The following is an 11680-nucleotide window of genomic DNA, read 5'->3' as shown; positions in this document are numbered from 1 at the left end:
CCAATATAGGGGAATGCCAGGGCCAAAAGAATGGGAATGGGTGGATAGGGAAGTGGGGGGGCGCTATGGGGGACTTTTGGGATAGCATTGGAAACGTAATTGAGGAAAATATGTAATAAAAATATTAAAAAAAAAAAAAAGGAAGTCAAAGAGAAACCTCAAAAGTAAGTTCCAACCACATAGTACAAAACATGGAAGAGAGAATCTCAGGCATTAAAGACAGGGTGCCAGAAATGAACACCTCAGCCAAAGGTAATATTAAACCTAAAATAAACAATAAATAAATAAATATCCAGGCTCAAAACATCCAGGAAATCTAGGACAAATAAAAGGGCAAATTTACAAATAAAGGAATATAGGAAGGAGGAAAAACAAACAAACAAAAGTAATTACTTAATTAAAAACGAGTGAACTTTTCATCCAAACAACCTGAATTAATTCTGAAATATTGCCTAATAAAAATAACACCCAAATTGTTGTATATTATGTGATGTCCATTTATATAACATTCTTAAATTAACTAAATTGTTGACGATCAGATCAACAGTTACCAGGAGTCATAGCATGGAGGGAGGGAGGAAAGAGAAACGGGAAAGTTAAGATAAGTACAGATTTTAAAAGACAAAGTGGGGAATCACTGCTCTGAACTGACTGCATCAACTGTCAATCTTCTGGTTATAATATCACCCTCTAGCCTGCCAAATGTTACCCCATAAAACCTCTCCATATTACTTCTGAAAATTGCATGTAAGTTTAATTTTCAAGCCATAAAAATAAATAAATCTGATTTAAATTAAAATACCAGATCAATATAAAGACATTTTATTGAACAGTAAATAGATAAATAAGTAAATAAATGTTGGATTTGTGCTACAAAAATTATGCATGCCACTTTATGACCACCTCCACATGAGGGCAAGGCCTACTTCCTCCAACAGCTCTCTTTCTCCTAGGAACCCAGGAACCTCTATAACCTTCTACAGCCAGTCAGCAAAAGAACTTTTTAACCACAAATCACAAAATGAAGATTTTTCAAGATTGCATGTTTTCAAAATATTTTTACTAATGAAATACTTTGGATCACAGCATTAAGTAAATAATGTTCCCATAAATTACACAGCTTGCATCATAAGGTGTCAGAACTGCAAGTGCTTTACAACATACACACACACATACATAACACAATACACACACACACACCTTTCCAGAATGCTCAATCTAACATTTCTGAGACCACTTTCTTTCTTTCTCCACTCTAACTGAATACAAAATCTGAAGCTAACCACAGTGGCCCAAAGGGACCTGAAAAATTAAGTTTATTTTCTCTGGCAGTGACAACCTGTGCTTGGAAATATAAAACTGTTGTCCTGAATAAATTTCAAAGTTCCAACATACTAAAATTACTTTACTGAAACAGGACAACACGAGCCATTAGTACTGAGGAAGGCTTGTTACCCAGAAGGAACAGTGTGCTCTCCAGCCCCTGCACAGACACTTCTGTTTTGCAAAATAAACAACCCTGCTCCCTTTACTTTGTGTTGGGTGGTAATCAAGATCTCCTGGCTAAAATCATGTAATGTCTTCATTTTGTCACCATTTTAAAAACAAGGGATTAACTCTGCCTGTGGGAACTGTCTTTCCACTACTTTGTTGCTGTTCTTTTTGACCTACTCATATCCCCTAGCAAAAACAGCAAAACTTTGTTTTATTTTTTTTCTCACAAGAGGACATCAGTCTCTAAAATGAGTCGATACTTCTGAGAGGAGGAGATACACAGTTAGGACTGCTGATCTCTAAGTGCTGCTTTCAATTTAAACTGTAAGCGTGAAAAAATGCAGAACTGCACTGCGTTCTACTTGCAGAAGCCTGGATGAAGCTTCCAACAACACTGCTGGTTATCCGAGGCCAGAGACAGGTAGGAATCTGCTCGGCCCAGAGAAAGAACAGACTCGGAGATAGTGTTAAGTACACACAGAAGTGAAATGTAGGGTTCAGCAAAAGACAGCAGGGACATATATGCCCCATGGGCCTCCTGTACACTCTTTGTCACTTCTGGAGATGGAAGTCTGGGAAGTGCTGTGTGCTCAGCCAGAAACTATGATAAAAAGCAAAAAGAACCAGGAAATGAAAGTCAAAGATTATCTTATTTCTTCTTTCCCCAAGATTCCCTGAGGAGATAAGATCAGAGAGAGGCAACTTAATCTTTGCCTCTGAGCGGGCAATAGACTCTCACTTCAGCTTATTACACATCATTCTTCTCCATTCTTTCCTTTGATGGCCTCCTCTCTCACCTCCTTTTTAGTTTCCTCCAACTGTCATTTCTCCACTACTGCTCCTTTTGCTATTAATGGTACAGTGAAGCACAGCCATTTTCACATTTTAATGCATTGAACATCCATTATCATATCACACAGCAAAAGAACAGAGAGAAAGAAGAAAGGGCTCTCTCACCTCTCCTCTCTGATTTCTGCAGAAACCCTCCTTGCCTATACACAGAAAAAGAAAATAAAGAAACACAGCAGGGGCATCTTTAGGAAGAAGGACCAGCCTATAAAGTAATACAAAAGTTAAGAGACAAGAAAGAAGGAAAAAGGAAAAGGCTTTGAAAGCCATGGCAGTCACTGTACACTAACACTGATTCATCCACCTCCAGTCTTTCTTCCTCCCCAAAAAAAGTGGAACACATTTTCTAAGCCATTATGAAACATAGCCTTTTCTCCATCCTAAAAAAGAATTGATTCTAATTTGAATTGCTACTATTGTAATTACAAATTATTCATGATAATTATCCCTTATGTAAAGTGCTTACAAACACAAGAGGTTCAGATTTCAGATTTTCTCAGGCTTTGGAATATATGCACATATAAGATGAGATCTCTGAGCTCAGACCCAAGTCTAATACAATCCTCATTCATGTTTTATCTGTGTGAAACACCTAGCCTAAATATGATCCTATTCATCTTAATAAATGTATGCATGTAACAAATTCATAGTGTAACATTTACATTTATAGCACAATATAAGCACTGAGTTATTCCAGCTTTTGAAGCATGTTGCATTTCAGATTAGGGATGCTTAATATGTATATTCAAATATTTAACATGATTCTATCTATTAGAATGATGCAATCTGGTCATTAGTTAATTAAACTAGTTAATGTGGACAGTGCGGATAACACACAGGTAAAGTTTTGAAAGATAAATGCTTACTTTTAAAGATTTCCTAAGTTTGGGGATGTCCACATATATATCTTGGCTTCTTTATAGTCAAACCGTCAGACATTAATGGGTATAAAAGTATTCTCTTATAAGAGTATCTAACTTGAGTCTGAGAAAAAGCACAAAGTTATACTTTACTTTCTACCCATTGTGCAGGACAGGGCTATAACTAGTATCCTCGTCCCTGGGTTTAGACATTGACCCTCTCCTACTGTCCCCTTCTCTGCAGTGACAAGACAGTACCTGCCATCCTTACTCCCGACTCCCTCCAACATAACAGCAGCACTCTGCAACTCTAAGCCTATTGAAATACTCGGCTTCAGGAACCACCTCTAGAGTCCTGCTCTATACAAAACTCCACCTTTGATGATGCCCAGTACCCAGGGATTCGTTCTCAGAAGCACAGCTTGTAGGAGCCAGTTCTCGCTATCATAGGTCCCAGGGATCCAACTGAAAGCACCAGGCTTGGCAGCTGGTGCCTGTACCAGCTGAACAACTTCTTTGGCCTCCTGGACACTGCCTTATGGAACTTAAATCATAACACTGTCTTATAGACTTTTAATGTTACTTAATTTTTTTTCCTGACAAGTGATTAGGATATGAAATATGGGCTTTTTGTTTTTAGTATATTCTTTTGTTTTACCATTTCTTTTAACCTCTATTATAGCCAAGCTATTTCATGAAAGGAACACAGTTCAGGTGAGAAGACGCTGAATTTTTTCAAACCCATGGAAGTACCATATCTGAAGCAGCAGCACAGCTGAGCTTCCTATATGCTTAGCACTTTACAGTGAACTTCAGAGGTAAAGAGAATGACATGGGGTGATTTAAAGGATCTCTTCTGGTAACCACACTCCCTTTAAAGTTTCCATAAATCTGGAAGGTGGGCAGCAAGAACAGCACCACGTCAAGTCAACGCCATGACTAATGCTAACAGGCCATCCACAGCAGCACACACACAGGCAAAAGCACCACTGAGAACTGACCATGGCTTCCAGTGATGAGTAATGAATTATTATTAATGAAGAACTGACTGTAAGGCTGGGGATACAGCTAAATTACAGACACATTGAGGTCCTACATTCATTTCTTAGCAGGATAAAGGGTGAAGGAGTTGATGATGCTACAGAAGCTATGTCAACAGGGACAGCTAGAGCATACAGTTGTAACACAATTTATGTCAATTTTTAAGAGGTTAAAGTTATTATATTTATAATGTATGGATTGGAAAAACTAAATATAGAAGAAATGCCTTTACCTGAAAACAGATGTAAACTAATACAGTGGAGGGTAGTATAAAAGCTATAGAGTGCTTGTTAACTAGAGTAAACAAATTATAAATTAAAAAAATCAAAGCTGGTACGATAATTCAGCAAATAGAGATACTCATTGCCAAGCCTGACAACCTAAGTTTGAGCTCTAGGACCCACATGGTAGAACAAGAGAAACAACTCCCACCAGTCCCCCAAATGCTGTGGTTCAAAGCGCATGCGCGCGCGCGCACACACACTCTACTGGCTGGTTTTGTGTGTCAACTTGACACAGCTGGAGTTATCACAGACAAAGAAGCTTCAGTTGGGGAAACGCCTCAACAAGATCCAGCTGTAAGGCATTTTCTCAATTAGTGATCAAGGGGGAAAGGCTCCTTGTGGGTGGTGCCATTCCTGGGCTGGTAGTCTTGGTTCTATAAGAGAGCAAGCTGAGCAAGCCAGGGGAAGCAAGCCAGTAAGTAACATCCCTCCATGGCTTCTGCATCAGCTCCTGTTTCCTGACCTGCTTGAGTTTCAGTCCTAACTTCCTTTGGTGATGAACAGCAATAAAGAAATGTAAGCTAAATAAACCCTTTCCTCCCCAACTTGCTTCTTGGTCATGATGTTTGTGCAGGAAAAGAAACCCTGACTAAGACACTCACTGTGACTTTTTTCTAGCTTCATCCATTTACCTGCAAATTTCATTATATTTTAATAGCTGAATAATATTCGATTGTGTAAATGTACCACATTTCACTATCCATTTAGTGGTTCATAGAAATCGAAGCTGTCACTAATTTCTGGCTATTATGAATAGAGCCACAGTGAACATGGATGAGCAAGTCTTTCTGTGGCTGAATGAAAAGTTATTTGGGTATATGCCCAAGAGTACACACACCGTGTTTTAAATGTAAAATTGAGAGAAATGGGATTTACTTCTTGGGATGTTATACAGGCACTAAGTATTATTGAAGTACTACTGGATTCACTACCAGTTGTTAATGGTAAGTTCTTATTTTAAAATGTATGGTTTCTTATTAAATAAGCAAAGCTGTGGGGGTATGGTCATTTGATTCTCTAGACGCAGCTGTTGGATAGTCTCTTGCTGTCCTGGCTGCCTTGAGTTAAAAGGACTTTTGGTCAGATAGCCAGCTAGGCCAGCCTCTGCCATGCTGAACACTTCTGAGAGGCCCTGAACAAATGACACAGTCATCACAGCTGCCTGCTCTGGCCCCTGAATACACAGCCACAGCCAGCACTGTTTGAAACCATTTGTATCAGAGTTTCTGCTGTTATGGGCCTAAGCAAACTCCAGATGACCCTGCAACTATTTCTACCTAGACCAGAGTAGGGGAGCATTTTCCATGGTGTCCTAGCTAGTAATGTGACTGTTAAGGACAGGCACAAAGGGGGCATTTTTTCTGGTGCATGGAAGGCTGGCTGTGGTTCCTGTAAACACCTTTTCTCTGGCTATATAAACTGGCTGTGTGCTCACTAGGAGGGCTGGATAGGAAACACCCTCCTGTGTTTCCTCCCTCGTTTTGTAATACTATGCTCAGGAGAAGGTTTCTTCCCTGTGTGACTTCTTGCCCACATTTGATAACACAGGCTAAGCTGGTAACCAGACAGTGGAGACGGTGGCTCACCCGCTGCAGCAGTCACGGCTGAGCAGCCAGCACAGTGAGCCACAGACATGGCTGGGAGGTGAGCACACTGAGCCACAGAAGTAGCAGAGCAGCCAGCCAGCTGACAACTGCGGCAAGAGCAGAGCCAGGCAGCCAACAGGCCAAGCTGCAGAGCTGCAGAGTGGCAGCTGTCAAAGATGTGCAGCCACTGAACTGTGCATGTGCCCAGGGCAGCAGCAAAAGTCTGGTCATACGGCCTGCCAAATGGCAGTGGTAACTCAACCAGAGGCCACAGCAACAAGAGGCAACTGGATAATCCAAGAAGGTGGTCAAAGTGAAAATGAGAGGAACTGTGGAAACACAGAAAAGGCAGGAAGCTGAAGAACTGGAGCCTGTGAAGGACCAGCAAGAGGAACTGCAGGCCTTGGTCACAAAGAGTTTCAGAAAGTAGAGTGTCTTTAGAGCCACGGGTCCTCAAAACAGTCCCCAGGTCTAGGAGTTTTAAAACTGGTTACCACCAAGGGCTTAGGAATCCCAACTCCCTAGGTCCACACAAGAGCTGAAATACTTGTAAAGCCAAAGGTCTTGGACCTCTAAGCCTGTACAGGAGTTCTAACACTTCTAAAGCTAAGGCTCCTGCTACTTGAGGCCTTCCTGAGAGCTGAATACTGCAGAGGGCTACCTGCTTTTGTTCCCACCTGCCTGCTACTAACACTCAAAATACTAAGGAATCCTGGAAAAGTATCTCCTTGCCCACCACAATCTCCATCTGGATAGAACAAAGGACAACACGGATTGGTAACTGATTACAATCGTATCTAAACCAGCTATGGTGGTGCTCACCTTTAATCCAAGCTCTCAGGAGGCAAAGGGAGGCAGATCTCTGTGAATTCCAGGCCTGCAGGTCTATGCATGAGTTCTAAGCCAGCCAATGCTATACAATTAGATCCTATCTAAAACAAAACACAATTAAGCAGCACCTGGTACACAGTGGTTGATGAGAATTAAAGTATGTGAAAATGCATTATGGAAAAAAATCACAAAAGGTTATAAACAATTCTAGAATCTGCTTCCACTGAGACTCTAAAGCCAGAAGTGAGATTCTGCATCTGTCTTATTACACATTCTGTGCAGTCAACGTTCCAGCGTGGTTACTCCTTCTCCCATCGCAGACTCATCCCTGGTTCTGCTCTAGTTTTCTCAGTTCACTCTCCAGTATTTTACAATGATCTAACCGCTGAGACTCTCCTAATGTTACACTCTTATAATGCCACATCATACCTTTTGGATTTCTTCAGGTAAGGCATGCATGGGAATGTGACGATCCATAGTTCCCGAAACGTACTGAGAGAGCACTGCAGAAAAACAGCCTGAAAACATTGATGGCCTTAGTCAGAATTCATTTAATGACAAGGAAATTCCAATGACTTAAACTTTCTTAGTATCTGAGGACGAACTGGCAAGAAACGCTTCAACAGGTGCTTGTTTCGCCAGCTCCACAGTAGAAGGTACAATTTAAGTTTCCTCAGCTAGTTTTTAAGCCACTCACACAGAAAGATATATATTTCAATTATTGACTTATATACCTTTTCTTTCAGAAATGTATAAACTAATAGTAAAATAACAACAGTGCTTTACTAATTATTTGTTTTGCAGCAGAGTAAATATAAGATTTTAAGTAGACTTATTTCGGTGTTGTTCTGAAAAACTATAGAAACCAAGACCAAATAATATCGTATTATAGCTCAGCAGGATAAGAAAAAAAAAATGCTTGTGCCATCGAGGCTTGCTTAAATTATAGAGTACAAAAAATAGAGTTACTAAGTTATGAAATACAGGCACTGAACCGAAGAGCCACCAAAGCATCAGAGACAACATACCAACTGTAACAGAGATGGAGATCCACATAAATTTATCTAGATTTTACTTTTAACATATTTTCATTTGCTAATACCAACAATTCAATATAAAACTTTTTAAAATTACTTTCATGAAACCACAGACAACAGAGACATTATTTTCTTTCTTCAGAGTTTTTCCAAATTGGACAAAGAATACCTAATCCAATCTTATTGATGAAGAGTCTATCTATCAGTCCACGGAAAGAGTAAAGGGAACTAAGAAAGGCTTACTGATTAAAGTCCATGTAGTGTAATCCCAGTACCCATAAATGTAGAAATACCAGCTTTGGCAGGCAGAGACAGGGATCCTAGAAGCAAGCTGGGAAACTGGGCTCACTGAACTGAGTGACCAGTTCAGAACTCAGGTGAGAGTTCCTGTAAGGTAGAGAGTGATGAAGACACTGGGCATCAAACTCCAGCCTCCACACATACAAAAACATGCATACACAGGTGTGCCTATGAACATGAATATACACATGGATTCATACTAACCAAATGTCACAGAGAGAGAGAGAGAGAGAGAGAGAGAGAGAGAGACCAGAATGGTTGAGTGGAGCAGATTCAAGTGAAAGAAACACAGATTCCACAGTAGAAAAGGTGGTCTAAGGCACATGTCTGCAAAACACAGGCAATGTGAGAGTCAAGAGAGGATAATGACCTATCTATCTTCTGGGTGGGAGATGGGAAATCAGCAAAGGCTTCCTAAGATTGAGTTAAATCAGGGCAAGAGACTGAAGGAAAAAATAATGCTGGTGTTATTTTTGTAAACTATGCAACCATCAGTGGAGGAGAGATTCCTCAACCCTGCGTTAGCCCAAAATATCCCTCATTTCAATAAGCTACTATTTAAAACAAACAAACCTAGTGAGCTGTCTTCCCACGTGTGTGTTTGGTAATGTTAACTGAGGCCAACCACGGGAGTAAAGGTAATTATGTGGACATGGGTCCAAGCGACCAAGTACATAATCTGATACTGTCATAGTCACATGGCAAGAAACCAGAAGGCTCATTGTCTTCAGTTAAGCCATCATTGGTGAATGGAAATGATAGTATCTTGGGTTCCACAGGAATATTTTTCCCTTAAACAGCCAACTATATCTCCTCTTAAAGTACCATCCACAAAAGTATTAGCAAGCATGGACCTAAATAATGTTATAAATTCAAGGTACCAGTGGGATGTTTATTATTTAATGCCTTCGCTGTGACTACTCTTAACATATTACTATGTCACCAGAAGTGGCAGGCTTCTGGCTATGAAAGAAAATTTTTCAAAAAAAAAAAAAGCACCCTGGTAAAATTGAAAGACCTCTAAAACGAAGTGGAGGAGAAACTGATGTCAACCCACATCGCAGAAGACAAGATTACAGGCAAGATACATTCATTGGACTCATCCCAAGAACATGTGTAACTTGTCCTCATATAAAGACACGTCATTGTAAACCCATGTAAACTGTGAGTGCAGACTGTAGTAACTAGGTGCTTTTCTGCAAACAATGCATGCTGATGGTTACAACTAAGAGGTGGGCACCTAAAATTCCCAAGGTGACTAGAAGGGCACTACTTTCTTTAACGTTTATTTTTGTTATTGCCTATATTTTAAGGAAACAGCTTGTAAGCCGATTAGAAAAGTCCATTGGGTCTTTATAAAGATGTGACTACTCGTGAAAAGAATAGTAGAATTCACGGATAATTCCGCTTTTCAAGAAGTGTGGAGCTGTTTGCTCTTTAGCAGAAGAAAACGTGATTTTTAAGTTACCCATTCATTATTTTACCAAACAAGTTCCTTTTGGTCTTTCCCATTATATATGTGGAAACTGTCCTTGGCAAAAGTACAGAGAGGTACGTGGCCGCTGCTACGTGCGTGTTTGAGAACCTTCTCTGTGACACTGGTCACGAGATAGACGTGTGTGTTCTTAAACGCAGAAATGCCCTTGGTGGTTCATTTCCGATTCTTACTCCGGTGTCACGCCCGGTCATTAACTCTGGTTCTGCTTCCAGGCCCTTCCTCAAGTACCATTCCGGGGGCGTGATTCACAGGAGGGCAGGTCGGGGGCAAGAGAGCGGGAGGTCACTGCAGGAAACTAACCGCCCGACCGGACCGCGCTGGCTCAGGCCTCGCCCGGGGCGCCGAGAGGCCGCCCCACCTTCCCGCCTTCCTCCTCCTGCCCCCGCCGCCCCGCCGTCCCGCGCCGCCAGCCTCTGCGCCGGAACGGTCTCCCCGCCGACCTGGTCCTCTGAGGACTGAGGAAGGCCGTGACCCTCACCTAGCCCGGGAATCCGCAGGGTGTAAAACGGCTTCCCTGGTCTCCCGGGCGACCGCGCTGCACGTTGGCCTGACGTCAAGGCGCGGTGACGTCACAGCACACGCCGACGCGGAAGCGGAGCTTCTTTGCATCATTTGTCCCAAAAGCGAGCTAGGCGGAAGCTGGCGAGGGTGGCGGGGGTCGGAGGAAAGGGCGGATTTACGCGCGGTTCTGTGACGGACAGGGATGGGGGCTCTGGAACCGGCGGGGACGACGGGCAGCCGAGGCTGATGAAGAGGCGGGAAGTGGGTGGCCATGTGCTCTATGCAGGGGCAATCATTATTGTCGAACGGAAGGAAAAGATGCTTTTAAGTGGAATTGACTGGGGAAGGCTTGCTTAGAATTTCATTCTGGTCCAAAGAAGTCAAGATGAAGGGTTTAGTTCATGAAGTATTAATGAGACGTGCTACTGCACACTCAAGTAATGGAAGGCCTCTTGTTTTTACACACTGACGACTTCCCTTTATTCATACTTTATTCATGAAACAAATATTGATGACCTACTACGCAACAAGCAAGCAGGATGAGATGATGCTTGGTGACTAACACAGGTCACTGGTATGATTAGTGTCTTCATAGTCCGCTCCTTTTCCAGGAGCATCTGAGGTCCAAAGTTCTGATCCTCCAGGAACTAAAGAAAACACGGTTTCCTAGGAGAAAAGAACAGTAATTGATGTTAAAGAATAGTTTGCATGAATAGAAAGAAAAGGCACTGAAGAGAGGAAGGTGAACAGGTGATTTGAAATAGTGCCAGAACTATTGAAGCTGCTGGTTTATACCTAGTATGAAAATAACCGCATGAAAATAGTGAATACTCCCCTAAGTCATGAAAGGTATAGTTAATGCAGAAACTAACAACAGTTACTTATTATTGAGTAACTAGTATTATGTACTGTATATCATTGAATATATACTAGAGGGCTAGAAACAGAAGGCTTCTGACAGCATCACCACGAACACTTGAGTTATACACTACACAAAATGTCTCGGTAACTAACATCACTAGATATTAGGAATTTTATACCAAAAGTATTGTTATAGGGCACATAACTACAGTTTGGGCAATAATATTATTTACCGAGCACATATCTAAAAAGAAAGGCAACCCTCTGAAAATGGGATGAAATCCCATGGGAATGCTATAACTCACTTTCATCTATGCCTCTTCATTACACGTTACCTTGAGTCCATTTTCCTTGACACTATAAATGCCCCTCAAACCTAAGTCCCATTGCTAATTAGCCACAAGCCTAACTTTCTGTAGGAATGCCACATGTGGCACCCCTACAGAAAGTTTTCGTTATTATATAAAGTCCAGTTTAGGTAGTGGTAGACCCAGTAAGAATTTAAAAAGAAAGGATAGCTTTTCGGAAAGAACAGAAA

At 41.4% G+C, this 11680-nt stretch overlaps 1 protein-coding gene across 4 annotated transcripts in view; it reads right to left on the bottom strand.

The window, feature by feature from the left end:
- The window catches only part of Lekr1 (leucine, glutamate and lysine rich 1), a 170139-nt gene extending 159815 nt beyond the window's left edge, over nucleotides 1-10324 (bottom strand). For 2 of the 4 annotated variants that reach the window (XR_003836153.1, XM_021158486.2), the window contains exon 1: nucleotides 7375-7548. Coding sequence is in view for 3 of the 4 variants with exons in the window: in XM_021158486.2 (XP_021014145.2) it covers nucleotides 7375-7473 (99 nt within the window). In the remaining variant the exon portion in view is untranslated. Of the gene's footprint in view, nucleotides 1-7374; nucleotides 7549-9950; nucleotides 10103-10258 lie in introns of those variants that run through there. The other 2 variants (XM_029474779.1, XM_029474780.1) reach the window with 2 other exon arrangements.
- Between the last annotated feature and the right edge of the window lie 1356 nt (nucleotides 10325-11680).

Source organism: Mus caroli, chromosome 3 (genome assembly GCF_900094665.2).
Source record: "Mus caroli chromosome 3, CAROLI_EIJ_v1.1, whole genome shotgun sequence".
NCBI classification, from domain to species: Eukaryota; Metazoa; Chordata; class Mammalia; order Rodentia; family Muridae; genus Mus; species Mus caroli.
Note: the sequence above shows the minus strand (reverse complement) of the source record. Positions and strands in the feature narration are given on the sequence as shown.